Here is a 16,221-nt window from a genome sequence, read left to right on the forward strand (position 1 = left end):
AAGTTTTGGGCAAGTTAAGAGCCATGAAACGAGTTTTTTGACTCTGTGGGGAGGCGTAGGTGTATGGTTAGCGATAAGATTTTTCGTTCTGATCATTTATATGCATATATGTACATATATTTTATAGGGTCTCCGACGTTTCCTTCTGTGCGTTAAAAATTCGTGGGGAACTTAACAAAAGATATAAAATTGTATAAAATTATCAGGATAACAAAACAAAAAACTAATACAAATACATAAATACATATACATATGTATTTTGTTTTTAATAGGTTTTATTTTGATTAAAAATCAATAATTAACTTATATAATGTATTAAGTAAAAAATAATAATATACTACTGCCTGTTTGTACTTTCCGCCACACCAAATCGCGTCCTTTGATATCGATTACATAGAATATCCTCTCGATAGTGAAACGGTCAAAATACCTTTCACCCCAACTCTTTATATGAATTGATCATCACATTAAAATCTTGAATTGGGCTATTGTACTTAATCGTATGCAAGCTTGAAAATATTTCAAATCTTCAATATCATATGAAAACATTATCTCAAGTTTGAGAATCTCCTCATATAATAAGCGCCACTCAACGTTGATGGTTACAGCGCAAGTTTCGAGCAACTAAAAAAATGAACGTGAAAACTTGTTTTGCAATATTTTTTTCTGACAACTATGCGAATAGCCCAGCTAGTCCAACAATCCATATTCGTAGTGAGAAAATTTGAGAAATAGTGCACGTGCGATCTTCTGCTCTGGGAGCATTATGACAGTCGATTTCATTTGCATCTACCGTGTCGGCTTTATCGTCGCTGAGACCATCTAAGAGACACATTTTATTAGGACCTCTAAGGGGATTTCACACACATTCACTGAAAGCATTAATTGAAAGCAGCTCAAAAAAGTCGAGCTCATCGTTTGCACCAACGTTTCGTCTGGTGCAGCGGGTATAGAATCCTCATGATCAGTATCAGCAATACGCTGCACCTAAAACGCATTTATTAATTAATATTTTTTATTAGACCACTCTATAAATCTATACATGTACCTGATTATAGACGCGCTTTAGCGCATCTGTCTGCAGCTTTTTTATATATGTAGCTCTTCTCGTAGTTATCGTATTCCGTCTTGAATTCTAGCTCCTTAATGAGTTCCTCTTCCTCAATGGATGTCAGCCACTTATATTCGCTTATATTGAAATCAGTCTTCTTCTTGCAAATATCATGCTAAACACGATCCTTCATGCCGTTCGATGGCCGAAATATGCCGATACAGTTGCGTTCTTTAATGCACGGCCAACGCTGTCCCCACAACTGCCATTTGTGTTAAATTTTCCTTCAGGTCCTTTGAATGTTTCTCGCAATATATAATGCTGCTCACCGCAAACTTTACAAGCTAAATTTGTATTATTGGTAAGTTCATCAACGTCCTGCATCGTATTTTTGCGTTGATTTTATTAATAAATGAATAAACAAAAAGAAACACTTTGTTTACTCTTGCTCTTCTTCTTGATTGCAAGTTCAGTTACAATTGTCATGCCGGTCAGCTGCTGCATAGCAACATTTGTCTACGCCAAATGTGTATAAATATTTGTTGTCATAACGACCATTAATTTTTATACTCTCGCAACATGTTGCTATGAGTATGATTTCACCCTGAAGAGGGTATAATAAGTTTGCTACAACTGTTGTAACACTAGGAAGGGAAAGTCGGATAACCTATAAAGTATATATGTATATACATTATAAGTGTGATGAGCCGAGTCGATTTAGGCATATTCGTATCTCCGTCTGTATATACATGTATTTGTAACACAAGTATAAAGTTATGTTTATTAATATTATTATGATGAAGAGATGAATTACAACAAATTTTAGAATAAAGTTTAGGCAGGATGTTTGCGAATTGATATTTGTATTTGACAATTGAATTTGGTACTCTTCTCATCTTAAAACGAACGAGTTCGAACTATAACTTTTCAAGGCCCTCAGCTACTGAACATGAGAAAACAGTGCCCGTAGCTGACTTTATGCAGATGGAAAAGCTGTAAGGAAAAAAAAACAAAATTTAACCCAATAAAGTCTTCTATGCAAATATATACACATACATATACCACTTTTTTACGGGCAATTATAATTAGTACCGTAGTGTAGTTTTTAAGAAAACACATAATGACTTTTTTGGGAAATTCCAATATTTTCTAACTCATGAAATGACATATTTATCATTCGAATGATTGATTATAGTAACGGTATTGAGTGACTCATAGTGGAAATTGTAACGAAAATGTATATAAATACTCATGCTTGGTGAATGGTTATCAAAGCTTTCCAGTAAATCGCAAAACAAGTTTAGCTATGAAACTCTACCTGCTAACAATTTTTGCCGTGTTGGTCCTTTTGGTCCTTCCACCGGCCGCAAATGCTCAAGGTAAATTGACTTAAAAATTTTGTATTTAATAGTAATGTAACGAATTTCTCATTGACTTTACAGGGGAGAGTACTACTGAGGAACCTCCACCGTCAAATTCTACAAGTCCTCCACGTCCTAGACCAGGACCAGGACCATTCAGACCTGGACCCTTCCAACCATTTTTCCCCATAAGACGCTTTCCTTGTGCGTAACTACTGTAATTTACCTGCTTAAAGTTACTAATTTCCATTCCTTTTATTTAAACTTTAGTTCCTCCATTCAACATAACTGGAAATTTCAGTGGTCGTCCCTTCTTTCCATTCTGTTAGTATTATACTATATATTGTTTATTAGTGATTTGAATTTTACTTTTATTTAATTGTTATTATGTTATTTTACACTGCAGAATTCTTATGTCCAACAGCTAGACCATCCAGATTTGTTGAAAACTCGCAGCTCCTTGTTCCCACTTTCTTGTAAGTCCGCTCTCATTTTCCTATAACTATTTTTTTTTTGCTTAAAAAATAATTATTTAAATTTAATTTCAGTTGACTCTGATGACGATGTTAGCCCACGTGTGCAGAACGGAGATGTCAAGCCGCTAATTGTAAGAGAGCCACGTGGCGCTTTTTTTGTTTCTTAAGTCAACTGGAAACCAAATTATACTTTTTTAATATTTTATTGTAATTGGTTTATTTTTTCTTTATAAAAGTATTGTAAATCAGAAAGAGCAAATAAAATAAAAACAATAAGCATAAAATACGAGTACTATATATTCTTTAAGAAATTTCACTGAGTATAAAAAGTTTGATTGTGTCTGATGAATGATAGGTGCAATCGATAAAACTTCTCTTTTTCTGTTAATGACGTCACAACTTAGTGTTTTTTGTTTCAAACGAACTAAAAAAGGTTAACGAGAGTTGCGAAGTCTACTCTGAACCGAATCACAACTTGAACTACTTAAAAAGTTTGAAGATCTTATATTAGGTATAAAAGAGATAGTATTGATCTGATTTTATCTACTTTTTGTCAATACTACATGCAGCCTAAAGGCCACAAACTAAACGGATTTTCCCTAGGTTTCATCAAGTTTCCTCACATACAATCACCAATCATATGGAATAAAGTCAGTCGGTTGTTCGAAAATCCTGATATTAGTTATATGGGAGCTAGGTAAAATTGTTGCCGAAATTATCACTGTTATGAGTAAAATACGCCCTCTCAATTTTGTTAAGATAACTAACATATTGGCCGATATATGCGGAATAAAGTCATCCGGAACTTCGAAAATCTTTATAGTAGGTATATGGGGGCTAAAGGAAAATTTGATCCGATTCAACCCATTTTTGAGACATAAACACACTATCAACAAGAAAGAATTTTCCCCGAATTTCAGTTAAATGTCTCACACATTGTCCGATATTTTCGGTCAAAAGTCAACTAAAGTTATTGGGGTGCAAATATTCGAAACCAAGACCTTAATCAGTTTTTGGTCATAATATGGCATGGTCTTCCTTTCTTTTTTGCCAAGGTACGCATGTATACTATACTATATACCAAGTTGCAATACGACATCTCAATTTTTACTGAAGTTACAGCTTGCACGGATGGACGAACGGACATATAGTCACTCGGGTTTCTATTCGTCTCACCATCCAGATAATTGATGTATATGTGTAACTCAATATCTAACTCAAGCTTTCTTCATTACATTATTTCTAGATGGTTTAAGTTGTGGTTAGGTTCAGAGTAGACTTCGCAACTCTTGTTAATCTTCATTAGTTCGTTTGAAACCAAAAACACTAAGATGTGACGCCATTAGCGGAAGATGAGGAATTTTATCGATTGCATCATTCTAGATACAATCCAATTTGTTATATTCAAGTAAAATTCTTTGAATATTGATACATAAATATTTTACGTTTATTATTTTTATTGTATTTGCTCTTTCTGATTAACAATAATATTTATAATAATTTTACAAAAGAAAAAAAAAATAAACCAATTACAATAAACTATTAAATAAAGGTGAATTTGGTTACCAGTTAACTTATGAATCAATGGAAGCACCACGTGGCTCTCTTACAAGTGGCGCCTTGACATCTTCATCCTGCACACGTGGGCTAACATCGTCATCAGAGTCAACAGCTGCAATGAAATTTAAATAAATGTTTTTTTAAGCAAGAAAAAAATTAGTTATAGGAAAATTAAATAGGACTTACAAGAAAGTGGGAACAAGGAGCTGCGGGATATTGGTATTTGTGCTTCATTTTCGTTTTCAACAAATCTGGATGGTCTAGCTGTTGGACATAAGAATTCTGCAGTGTAAAATAACATAATAACAATTAAATAAAAGTAAAATTCAATACAAATATTCATAGACCACTAAAATCTCCAGTTATGTTGAATGAATCAACTAAATTTTAAATAAAAGCAATTGAAAGTAATAACTTTAAGTATGTAGATTATTGTAGTTACGCACAAGCGGCTGGTCGAGGGCCTGGAGCTCTTGGAGGACTTGGAGGGCCTGGAGGACTTGGAGGGCCTGGAGGACCTGGAGGGCCTGGAGGACCTGGAGGGCCTGGAGGACCTGGAGGAATTGTAGAATTTGACGGTGGTGGTTCCTCGCTGGTACTCTCCCCTGTAAAGTCAATGAAAAGTTCGATACAATGCTTTTAAACACTAAATTTTGAAATCAATTTACCTTCTCCTTGCGCATTTGCGGGCGGTGGAAGGACCAAAAGGACCAACACGGCAATAATTGTTAGCAGATAAAGTTTCATAGCTAAACCTGTTTTTCGATTTACTGGAAAGCTTTGATAACCATTCACCAAGCGTGAGTATTTATATACATTTCCGTTACAATTTCCACTATGAGTCACTCAATACCGTTACTATAATCAATCATTCGAATGATAAATATGTCATTTCATGAGTTAGAAAATATTGGAATTTCCCAAGAAAGTCATTAAGTGTTTTCGAAAAAACTACACTGCAGTTACTATAATTGTCCTTAAAAAAGTGGTATAAATATATATAATATAATATATATGATCGTTGCCTTGGAAATAAATCAGTGCCTAATATTTTGTTAAATAAAAACGTTTTCCATACCAGAACTTGAGTTTGATCGAACAGTTTGTATGGCACAAATGAGCATGTTTTAGAGAAGAAAGAATGTAAAAAAAATTTCAGAATTTCAGGCCCCAATCGGCTCAATTCACCACACTTATTTGTAAAAGTATATATGTATGTACTTTATACGGTATCCGACGCTTCCTTCCGAGTGTTACAACAGTTGTGGCAAACTCATTATACCCTGCTCAGTGTGAAATTGTACAAAGCAACATGTTGCGAGAATATACAAATTATTACTTGTTATGGCAGCAAATATTTATACATATTTGGCATAGACAAATGTTGCTATGCAGTAGCTGGCCGGCATGACAACTGTAAGTGAACTTGCAATCAAGAAGAAGAGCAAAGAGTAAACAAATTGTGTTTCTTTATATTTATTAACTTATTAACAGATTTAACACAAAAATACGATGCAAGACGGTGATGAGCTTACCAATAATACAAATTTAGTTTGTAAAGTTTGCGGGGAGCGGCAATTTACATTGCGAGAAGGTTTCTTTTACTGCCAAGAATGTGGTACGAAACAGGAACAAGTGCGTGCCGTGGAAGTAGAGCAAGATGAAGATTTTTTAGAAGGGAAACGACAGAAAAAGATAAAACTACAAACATTCAAAGCTGAAAAACGTAAATATTTCGTTTAATAAACGTCAAATATATACTTTTAATATCTTTAATTTACATGTAACAGCAAATCTCACATCCTGGGAATGCTATAATTACATACTGCGTGGACTTGTCAATGATCTGCTATCATTTGGTGCCAAAGAAGAGTTGAAATTAATGACACTTCAGCTGTGGGCAGCTTACCTGCGACGAAATGAAGTGGCATTCTTTAGTAGAAAACGTGTTGAGTTGCCGAAATTAGGCGTACGATATTTGCAGAGGTTAGTACATTGAGTTAAGACTTTAAAGGACAACTAATAATCTCTATTGATATTGTGTGAAACTGATACACATGTGTATGTAGTTTTTGTATGTTCTTTTCATTTTAATAGCTATTGAAATAATATTTATATTTCTCTTTCAGAGATGCATCTGCTCTTTATAACCATGCACTACAACGTCGCGCCCTCAAACGAAAACGTCGTAGAACTGACGATTCGGGCACATCCGTGGTAAGCAGTGATTCGGTAAGCACGCGTGAATTTCGCAAAAATCGGCGAAAATTAGATGAGTCCTCTTACAGTCTGCATTCATCCATGAATTCCACCGATGTATCGCAAACTTCACGCTCTTCCGGGAATACTTCAAGCACTGGGACGACAGGTCGTGCTATCAAATTACAATTTTCGGCACGTGCTCGAAAACAACTTAAAAAACTGATGCCAGCAAAGCACATTGAAAAGCACGCATTAGATTCGGAGGGAAATTTGAAATGTCACAATGTGAAACCTCTGGCCAGATCAATGAGTCGTGCCGATCATGCGCTACTCACAATGAATACACGACAAATCTTTACCATATTAGCCATAGCGTTGAATTTGATTGGTGATGATATACAATTGTGTGATTTGGTGCGCTTCATAGACGAAGAGCATGTGAGCACAAAAAATGTGTTACCCTACTTTCCGGAGAACATCGCGCCACATTGCAAGAAAATGTTGCAAGAAATTGAATTTTATAAATTTCCAACGAAATACAGTGATAAGGTGTGTAAATTAAATATTTATTTTACACGCAATATTTTGTAATTGCTTTGTTATTGTTGCAGGCTTTGCGAGACCATATTGAGTTGCTTTCAAAATTTATAAACATAAAGTCCTACAATCAGCCGGATCTAATAAAACTCACTGAACGTTATGCAACTGAACTAAACCTACCGTCCGATATAACAGCGTATGTAGAGCGTTTGATCAACTTACTGCCACCACAAATGCGTACACGCGTCGATTATGTTTATCCAGCATATGAAGCACGTGCTATGGCTTATATAATATTGGTATTCAAATTGCTATTTGGTCTCGATGGGCACACTGAGAAATTAATATCGCGTGCAGCTAGAAAAACCAATCAGTGCCTGCAGAATCTATCTGAAAAAGGGCGTAGCGCAAATGCCAACCTCACACCACCGCCGCTACTATTTGTATGGGAGGACTGGGTAGAGTTCATCGAAATGCGTAAGGTTATAGTTTCGCATTATAACTCGAATTTCTGTCGACAGTTCAAACAATGTCAAAGCACTACACAACTGCTGGAGGAAATGGAAGAGGAGCAGCACACAAAATTGGAACAAGCAGCGCTTACCAACGAAGGCGCGGAAAGTGATTCCAAAGTCACCACCATGCATCGCATATTTCACCAATTTTTGGATGAACTCAATACCGCAAATCCAACAGAACGCGGTGGAACAATAGTATTTCCACCCAGTCTAACACCAGCTCATTCCTATTTCAAGCGCATTTTACTCTATTGTTCCAATGCTGGGGCGAACGCCGCCTTCAAGATACCAGAATTTATGCGTGTCGATCACATGCAACGCACTGTAGCGCCATATGTACACTCAAAGGACTTGAAGGAATATTTTAAGGCGCACAAATGGCAGTTGATGGTACGGCGTTTGGCGTGCACTAAAGAACGCAACTGCGTCGGCATATTTCGACCATCGAACGACAATAAGGATCGTGTTAAGCATGATATTGGCAATAAGAAGGCTGATTTCAATATAAGCGAAGACAAGTGGCTGGCATCCATTGAAGAAGAGGAACTCATTGAGGAGCTAGAATTCAAGACCGAATATGATAACTACGAGAAGAGCTACGTGAAAAAGCTGCAGACAGATGCACTAAAGCGACTGCAAGCTGTGCAAATAACAGCCGTCGGTATACCTGCCAACAATGTAGAAGCTGCCACAATCAATAATCAGGTACATATAAAGATTTATTATATAAAGAGTAGTCTAATAAAAATATGAATTAATTAATGCGTTTCAGGTGCCGCGTATTGTTGATGCTGATCATGAGGACTCTATACCCGATCCACCAGACGAAACGTTGGTGGCAAGCGATGACCTCGACGTATCTGCGCTGCATTCAATTAATGCCTTTAGTGAATGTGATATGGAACCGATTAAAAACTCAGATGAGCCATTAATTTTGCAACCACGCAGGGGTCTTAATCAAATACGTCTCTTCGATGGTCTCAGCGACGATGAAGCCGACACGGTAGATGAAAATGAAATCGATAGCAATAATGCTCCCAGTGCAGAAGAGCACACATGCACTTTTCTCACTACGAATATGGATTGTTGGACGCTGTTGGGCTATTCGCATAACCTCAATAGTTGTCAGAAAAAAATTTTGCAAAACAAGTTTTCACGTTCATTTTTTTGGTTGCTCGAAACTTGCGCACAGTCCATTAACGTCGATTGGTGCATACTATATGAAGAGCTACTCACACTTGAGCTAATGTTTGCATATGGTATTGAAGATTTGGAATATTTCCAAGATTGCATACGATTTAAGTACAATAATCCAATCAAAGATTTTAATATGATGATCAATTCATATAGAGAGCTGTGGTGAAAAGGATTTTGGTTCTAATTACATACAAGGACCGACCTTTTCACTAACGAGTGTAAGATCTACATATGTATGTAGTCGACATGTGTTTGGAGTTTGTGCGCAAACTTTTTCTGACAATAGTATATTATTATTTTTTACTTTATAGATAAGTTAGTTATTGATTTTTAATCGAAATAAAAATTTTAAAACCAAAATATATGATCATTAGTTTGTAAATTATATCATTTTGAGTGAAGCAACTTTTGTTATTGTGATAAAAAGAATTTCGTGTGTTTGAAAAAATATTGCTTTCTGAAGGAAAAATATAGTTGAAACAAAAACTTGGCTTGATGACGAATTTCCGAATGAAAATCAACCATCAAGGATTAGTATGCTAGGTTTAGACGTGGTGAAATGAGTACCGAAGACGGAAATGGACGCCCAAAAGCGGTTGTTACCAACGAAAACATCAAAAAAGCCCAACAAATAATTTCGAATCATCATAAAGAGAAGTTGTTCGAAATAGCAGGCACTGTAAAGATATCAACTGAACGTGTACATCATATCATTCACGAATATTTGGGTGTGAGAAAGCTCTGTGCAATGTGGGTGCAGCTCACTTTTGACTAAAAACAGCGGCGATTTGATGATTCGGGACAGTGTTTGGAGATGCTGAAGCGTAATAAAACCGAGTTTTGGCGTCGATATATGGCCATGGATGAAGCTTGACTCCAACATTTCACTCTAAAGTTCAATCGATAGTCATCCGAGAGGACTGCACACGATGATCACGCTTGAGAGCGTGGAAAAGCCAGCCGACTGCTGCGCTTATGGTATCTGTTTTTTGAGAAGCACATGGAATAATTTTTATTGACTACCTTGCTTCGAATTGTTTTCGCATCCACCGTATTCTCCAGAACTAGCCCCCTGCGACTATTTCTCAAAAGAATGCTTGCAGGGAAGAAATTTTCGTGGAAAGAAGAGGTGATTGCCGAAGCTGTGGTCTGTTTTGAAGCAAAGGACAAATTGCACTATAAAAATCAGTTCGAAAAGTTGGTTAGTCGACACTGATTATGTATCACACTTGAATAAAAAAGACCAATTTTGCCAAAAATATGTGTTTTACTATGGTAGGCCGCGGTATTTTCAATTAACCTACTAAATTCAGTTACATTTAAGGGCATGTCATAATTTAGGGGCATGTACTTGGAATTTCCGGAATCTTAATTGGAACTTTGTCGCTGCCCAGCTGGTTGATGTCCTCGTAGGAGTAAAGGCTGACATCACCGCAGTCCAGATGACCCCGACAAGGGTGATGGAGGGAAAACTTCTCCAGCCTGCTGAATGGCAGTGAAAGCATTACACCAGGAGATGGTGAAACCGATTCCCTAATCAATGCAGATAGAGCAGACGTTCCATTGTCCGACCATGCAGAAGTTCGAATAGCAATTACCCGTCTGAAGAACAACAAAGCGGCGGGGCCGATGGATTGCCGGTTGAGCATTCAAATACGGCGGCGAAGAGCTAAAAAAGAGCTTCTTTGTAGGATATGGTGCGACGAAAGCATGTCTGACTAATAGGAAGATTCACAAACTGCGCCAACTACTGTGGTATAATCCTCCTCAACGTCGCTTATAAGGTTCTATCGAGGTACTGTGTGAAGGATTAAAGTCCACCGTCAACAAACTTGTTTTTGTTTTCTTTCACATAATATCGAATTCTGTTATGAATGTTTATGAATTCGAATGATAAATATGACAATCATTCGAATGATTGATTATGGTAACGGTGTTGAGCGACTCAAACAGCGGAAATTGTAACGGAAAGGTGTATAAATTGTCAAGCTCGGTGAGTAGTTTACAACTGTTTTAGCAATGAAATTCTATCTTGCCATAACGACCTTGTTGGCCTTAATGGCGGTTACCCCGTCGGCAAATGCGCAAGGAAAAGGTAAATTGACTTAAAATTTTAGTTGCAATGTGTGTGTTAATATCCACATTATCGAAGAGACCGCCAACGGAGAACCCCGAAGCCTTGGACCTGGACCAATTAAATCTCCACCCTTCAGCCCATTAGCCTCCCTAAGAGCTAACACAAGTAGTTGTGCGTAATTATTGTAGATTCACTACTAGACCATGCTTGTTTTTAATTTTTATTTCTTAATTTTTAGCTATCGAATTCAGCATTAGTGGAAATATTACTAAAACCACCTTGCCAGTCAATACTTCCTCCTGTAAGTATAATATTCGAGTTGCCTAACTACTATAATTTGCTTGCTAGAAGATTCTAATTTACAATTCCTATTACTCAATCTTTAGCTATCGCGTTTGACATCTCAGGAAATTTGACTTCGACTGGTACTGCTTTCCCGCCATTCCCTTTTCCAATCCCTCTACCGTTCTGTGAGTACTATACCATATTGTAGTTATATTCGTGTGCTGAATTTTATTTCATTTTCTATTTCACGCAGCTTCTTCCAGCGACTTGACTGGACCGCCCTTTGCTTAAAAAGCAATTATTTAAATATCAGTTTAGCTGTTGACTCTGATGACGATGTTAGCCCACGTGTGCAGGATGAAGATGTCAAGGCGCCACTTGTAAGAGAGCCACGTGGTGCTTCCTTTGATTCTTAAGTCAACTGGAAACCAAAATCGACTTTGTTTAATAGTTTATTCTAATTGGTTTATTTTTTCTTTATAAAAATATTATAAATATTATTGTGAAACAGAGAGAGCAAATAAAATAAAAATAATAAGCATAAAATATACGGTGTTTTTTAAGAAATTTCATTTGAATATAACAAGTTGTTTTGCACAATCTGAGATGAGAGCTAGATTGCCACAAAAAGCTGAAGTTCAGAATATACTAAATGTTAAGTTATGAAGAGGTATCCATATAGTCATTCATATCCATCCACTAACGAGAGATTGGACCTTATGAGTGTGGTTTTAGGCTTGAAAAATGAACTACCGACCAGATACTCGTACTCACCATGCGCTAAATCTTAGAAAAGACTCGTGAAAAAGGAATCTTCTTGTACATGCACCACCGCTTCGTTGATATCAAAGCTGTGTAAACTGACGCTGAGCAATACCAAAACCTCCAGCAGGATCGGGAATCGCCTGTCCGAGAAATTCGATACCAAACGAGGTTTCAGACAAGGCGACTTTGTATCGTGCGACTTCTTCAATCTACTGCTGCAGAAAATAATTCGAGCTGCAGAGCTGAATCGAGAAGGCATAATCTTTCATAAGAGTGTACAGGTGCTGGCGTACGCTGATGACATCAATATCATTGGCTATAACAACAGCGCAGTTAGTTCTGCTTTCTGGACAAGGAAGCGAAGCATATGGGTCTGGCGCTGAACGAGGGCAAGTCGAAATATAAATAATATATCATCAAACAAACAGTTGTCGTACTCGCGACTTGGCTCCCACGTCAGTGTTGACAGTCATAACTTCGAAGTTGTAGATAATTTCGTCTCTCGTGGAAGCAGCATTAACAGCAATAACCATGTCAGCCTCGAAATCCAACTCAGAATAACTTTTGCCAACAGGTGCTACTTTGAACTGACTAGGAAATTGAGCAGTAAAGTCTTCTCTCGGCGAACAAAGGACAAACTCTACAAATCACTCATCACTCCGGTTCTGCTATATAGGGCAGAGGCATGGATAACAAAAATATCTGATAAGTCGGCGTAACGAGTTTTCGATAGATAGGTTCTGCGGAAGATTTATGGCACTTTGTGCATTAGCCACGGCGAATATCGCAGTCGATGGAACGATGAGCTGTACGAGATACATGACGATAGTGACATGGTTCAGCGTGTTAAGAGAAAGCGCCTACTGTATGCGGGTACGGGGGGACCCCTCCGGGTTCGAGGGGAAACCGAATATACCCGCGGTAAGGCATGCCTGTCGTATGAGGCGACTAAAATCCAAATGCACTATGTCCGACATTCGCATGTCTGGTTTATTGAATGTCGGCATGGTGAGAGATGTCAGAAAAGTGCTATATTGAAATACTATCAATTCATTGAATGGGTTTGCGATTATATAACAAACACAAAAATGAAAGGGATAACAAAAAAAAATCATACAGTCGGGTTCTTAAGAATTCCTCGGAATTTTTGGGGGCTCGACTGGCAGTAGCTTAAGCGCAAGCTTGGGCTTGGTACAAATCGTTACCCAGTCACACCAACGACTAAAACATGGTACCACGGAGAGCAGCCGCCCCTGAAGTTCGCTTCAGTCTGCTCATTGGTTCTTGGCCCTTTGGGGAGATTCGTGGTGGCTGTGGTTTAAACCTAAAGTCAGGTAGGGTTGAAAAATTCAATCCAGTATGGAGTCGCAACGCGGCCGGGTGCCGGACCCAAAGTACGGCAGAGGTTTTAGATGGGCCTCGAACCCGACCAAGGTGGCTAGGGTGTTCCTTTGGTTTTCACCCGCACCGATTGGAACCAACGTGTATGTGTGTGGGGCGGCACTCATACCTTGGTTTCTTCCAGAGTGTAGTGTTGTGCATGCACTTACACTTTGGGGCGCTGATGAACGCATTAATTTGATTTGAGCCTGGATTTGAGCCTTCGCAGGCAGATACCCACGTAAAACACATTGACAGTTGTCCCTATCTACTTCCCCCTGCGGGTACGGGGGGACCCCTCCGGGTTCGAGGGGAAACCGAATATACCCGCGGTAAGGCATGCCTGTCGTAAGAGGCGACTAAGATCCTGGTCACCAGTCTAGGGCTGTATGGAAGCTCAACTGGTCGTAGCTTCGGCTACAAGGTCATCCCAAAGACTTTAAACGGGGAGCAGTAGCCCCTGGAGTTCGCTCCAGTCTACTCATTGTGTTTGGCCCTTTGTGGAGATTCGTGGTGGCTGTGGTTAAAACCCAAATCGCGGGAAGAACTGACTTTGTCAGTCGAATGTGGAGTTGCATTGCAACCGGGTGCCGGACCCAAAGTACGGCAGAGGTTTTAGATGGGCCTCGAGCCCTACCAAGGTGGTTAGTGTGTCCATGCCACACTGCCGATTGGTATTGAAAATCTTTACCCAGTTTTCAGGGCGCTGATCGACGCATTGTATTGATCCGTTGTGCTTTTGAGCACCGTGGAGTTAAGCTGTCGCCAGCAGGATCCCACGTTAAACACTATCAGACGTTGTATGCGAGTATTCGATGTAGTATTCGCAGGGGAAAGCAGAAGAAAAGGAAGATCTCTACTCGGTTGGAAAGACCGGTTGGAGAAGGGTCTGGCTAAACTTGGACAATGACTTCATTTTAATCGTTTAGTTTGTATGACAGCTATATGCTATAGTGGACCAACATCGACGGTGCTGACAAATATTTCCTTCTGAGGTTTTACAATAACATGCATGGATAAACTTAATATACTCTGTTCAAGAAAGATATAACTATTATTTTTTCTCAAAAATGATAGAAAGAAGATTGGGCCATCGTGACGTAATGAGTTTAAGCATGAGAAGAGGCAAAACAGAAAACTGTCAAATATCATATAAATTGTAAGCAGTTTCTATGTGGCCTCTTCACACTCCTAAACTTATTTCGTCACGCTTTTATTTTGTTAAAGAATAAACCGGAAATAGTAACGGTATTACGCCAAGTATTTAATCACTATCTCTATCATACTTGATCCCAATCTAATCAAGGCAACCGGACGATGTTATCTTTCTTTGTCGGGGTTTTAATGATATCTCTCAGTTATACGAAAGAAGGTTGCCAACCATTTCCGAAATCTAAGTCTCAACGCAATTGAATAATAATAAGTCTTCATTGATACCGCGTAACCTTTCACAGAGCATTATATTATACAATATTAAGAATTTCACGTTTATGCAATTATTCCAAATCAGCCACATTTGCATAAGCCAACTCGCCTTAATGAACTTGCCTCCTATTCGCTTAGCCTTGTTCTCATTACCTAAACACCGCTAAATACATTGAGTAAATATTTTTCCAGCTAAGTTCTTGAAGTCCATCAGCATTGTTATCAATAGAAATGATTGATTACCCGCTTGAATTGTGGTGGGCTAATCACTATGACTTGCTATATAAGCGCCGTTCAGTGCACTAAAATGTCAACAATATTTTGTGAAATAGTCGTTGAAGAGCATTGAAAACTCCAAAAATGAAGTCCTACCTAGTACTGATTTGTAGCGCTCTTCTTGTTGGAGCGTTCTGTGTTGTATTCGCTGCACCCAGCGAAAACGCAAATGCTGGGGAACCTGCTACGGAGCCTGCTCCGGGTCCTTTGATTTTCCCACCGTACAGCCTTAATCCTCGTAAGTCATATTCAGCAATTAAAAGTTAATTAAATTAAATAAAAATTAATTTTTACAGCAAGAATTCCAAGGCCAATTCCCGGCGTAGAGGAAACGTCCGAAAGCATCAGCGAGTCGATCTCGGTCAGCGATTCGTCCTCGGACAGCGATTCGTCGTCTAGTAGCGAGTCTTCATCGGAGGAAAATGATGGGGGAAAACCTGAAGGACGTACCTTGTTCCTCATCCTACGCCTATTGCAATTGCTACAGAACTCGACCTCTTCGGGCTAGGCTATAGAGGGTGTGCTCTGCTGACACTATTATATTCGTTTTTCTTTCAAATTATTATTATATATTGTTCAGATATTTCAAGATTTTCAGTTAATAAATTTTATAATTATGGATTGCATGATAAAGTGAGAAAGTGTTCTAATAACACCACTGTCTGATAGTGTCTGACATTGAATAATTCCATCTTGTTTTCAAAACTATTAAATTGGGTTCATTTATCCTGAATGGATGCTTAATCAATCTGTGGATTTCATATAGTTTGAATATGTCGAACTCATCTCTTCAAGTCCGTTTTTTTCTAGAAATCCCTTTCTTGAACTTTCTCTGTTTTAGGAAATGGTAATGACTTAGTTTCTGTATTCTATTAGAAAATCCAAATCTGCTATATAAAATGGAACACCAAACCCAATACTCTGATATATGTATCTATTTGTGATTGTGAAAACAGGGTTTTTCCTTTTCCTTTGCCACGAAGTTTATTGATCTCTTAGATAAGAAGTGATATCGGGAATGGCTTTGTTAATAGAAAATCATGGTTCTTTTTATATCCTGAAGAGAGTACATTAAGTTTGACACGAAAAGGAAACCTCGGTAACCCTA

At 38.2% G+C, this 16,221-nt stretch overlaps 3 protein-coding genes and 4 long non-coding RNA genes across 8 annotated transcripts; 5 read left to right on the plus strand and 2 right to left on the minus strand.

Moving 5' to 3' along the window:
• Positions 1 to 233: 233 nt before the first annotated feature.
• On the minus strand, positions 234 to 1,813 carry LOC126751618 (uncharacterized). The gene is made up of 2 exons (XR_007665900.1): positions 1,049 to 1,813; positions 234 to 987 (listed from the first exon to the last, which is right to left on the minus strand). It is a non-coding gene; the product is annotated as an uncharacterized LOC126751618 (long non-coding RNA).
• LOC126751619 (uncharacterized) lies at positions 1,793 to 2,425 on the plus strand. The gene is made up of 2 exons (XR_007665901.1): positions 1,793 to 2,046; positions 2,247 to 2,425. It is a non-coding gene; the product is annotated as an uncharacterized LOC126751619 (long non-coding RNA).
• Positions 2,426 to 2,818: 393 nt separating this feature from the next.
• LOC126751617 (uncharacterized) lies at positions 2,819 to 3,172 on the plus strand. The gene is made up of 2 exons (XR_007665899.1): positions 2,819 to 2,888; positions 2,961 to 3,172. It is a non-coding gene; the product is annotated as an uncharacterized LOC126751617 (long non-coding RNA).
• A 1,139-nt stretch (positions 3,173 to 4,311) lies between these two features.
• LOC126751616 (uncharacterized) lies at positions 4,312 to 5,541 on the minus strand. The gene is made up of 5 exons (XR_007665898.1): positions 5,527 to 5,541; positions 5,117 to 5,306; positions 4,895 to 5,053; positions 4,635 to 4,730; positions 4,312 to 4,560 (listed from the first exon to the last, which is right to left on the minus strand). It is a non-coding gene; the product is annotated as an uncharacterized LOC126751616 (long non-coding RNA).
• An 18-nt stretch (positions 5,542 to 5,559) lies between these two features.
• Positions 5,560 to 9,267, plus strand: LOC126751587 (TATA box-binding protein-associated factor RNA polymerase I subunit B). Its single transcript, XM_050461969.1, has 6 exons — positions 5,560 to 5,864; positions 5,943 to 6,174; positions 6,239 to 6,434; positions 6,578 to 7,199; positions 7,262 to 8,413; positions 8,481 to 9,267. Exons 2-6 carry the CDS (start codon positions 5,961 to 5,963, stop codon positions 9,069 to 9,071), a joined length of 2,775 nt encoding a protein of 924 aa, XP_050317926.1. The 5' UTR covers positions 5,560 to 5,864; positions 5,943 to 5,960; the 3' UTR covers positions 9,072 to 9,267.
• A 1,636-nt stretch (positions 9,268 to 10,903) lies between these two features.
• Positions 10,904 to 11,813, plus strand: LOC126751613 (uncharacterized). Of its 2 annotated transcripts, none has more exons than XM_050462016.1 (5): positions 10,904 to 11,000; positions 11,058 to 11,153; positions 11,221 to 11,283; positions 11,369 to 11,452; positions 11,521 to 11,813. In XM_050462016.1, the coding sequence occupies exons 1-5, from the start codon at positions 10,925 to 10,927 to the stop codon at positions 11,556 to 11,558; spliced, it is 357 nt and encodes a 118-aa protein (XP_050317973.1). In that variant the 5' UTR covers positions 10,904 to 10,924; the 3' UTR covers positions 11,559 to 11,813. The 2 variants fall into 2 exon arrangements, with proteins under 2 accessions (XP_050317973.1, XP_050317975.1); XM_050462018.1 differs by having other exon boundaries at positions 11,058 to 11,136; positions 11,219 to 11,283.
• A 3,330-nt stretch (positions 11,814 to 15,143) lies between these two features.
• LOC126751612 (clumping factor B-like) lies at positions 15,144 to 15,746 on the plus strand. The gene is made up of 2 exons (XM_050462015.1): positions 15,144 to 15,351; positions 15,410 to 15,746. Exons 1-2 carry the CDS (start codon positions 15,198 to 15,200, stop codon positions 15,619 to 15,621), a joined length of 366 nt encoding a protein of 121 aa, XP_050317972.1. The 5' UTR covers positions 15,144 to 15,197; the 3' UTR covers positions 15,622 to 15,746.
• The last annotated feature ends 475 nt before the right edge of the window (positions 15,747 to 16,221 follow it).

Source organism: Bactrocera neohumeralis, chromosome 2 (assembly GCF_024586455.1).
Source record: "Bactrocera neohumeralis isolate Rockhampton chromosome 2, APGP_CSIRO_Bneo_wtdbg2-racon-allhic-juicebox.fasta_v2, whole genome shotgun sequence".
In the NCBI taxonomy this organism is placed as follows: domain Eukaryota; kingdom Metazoa; phylum Arthropoda; class Insecta; order Diptera; family Tephritidae; genus Bactrocera; species Bactrocera neohumeralis.

What these genes read in the sequence shown, in the direction of transcription:
- LOC126751587 (XM_050461969.1), top strand. Translation starts at nt 5,961, where the DNA reads ATGCAAGACGGTGATGAGCTTACCAATAATACAAATTTAGTTTGTAAA. An exon ending in AACATTCAAAGCTGAAAAAC is followed by an intron (nt 6,175 to 6,238) that starts GTAAATATTTCG and finishes TACATGTAACAG; the next exon opens with CAAATCTCACATCCTGGGAA. An exon ending in CAACGAAATACAGTGATAAG is followed by an intron (nt 7,200 to 7,261) that starts GTGTGTAAATTA and finishes TTATTGTTGCAG; the next exon opens with GCTTTGCGAGACCATATTGA.
- LOC126751612 (XM_050462015.1), top strand. Translation starts at nt 15,198, where the DNA reads ATGAAGTCCTACCTAGTACTGATTTGTAGCGCTCTTCTTGTTGGAGCG. An exon ending in ACCGTACAGCCTTAATCCTC is followed by an intron (nt 15,352 to 15,409) that starts GTAAGTCATATT and finishes TAATTTTTACAG; the next exon opens with CAAGAATTCCAAGGCCAATT.
- LOC126751613 (XM_050462016.1), top strand. Translation starts at nt 10,925, where the DNA reads ATGAAATTCTATCTTGCCATAACGACCTTGTTGGCCTTAATGGCGGTT. An exon ending in GCCAGTCAATACTTCCTCCT is followed by an intron (nt 11,284 to 11,368) that starts GTAAGTATAATA and finishes CTCAATCTTTAG; the next exon opens with CTATCGCGTTTGACATCTCA. An exon ending in TCCAATCCCTCTACCGTTCT is followed by an intron (nt 11,453 to 11,520) that starts GTGAGTACTATA and finishes TATTTCACGCAG; the next exon opens with CTTCTTCCAGCGACTTGACT.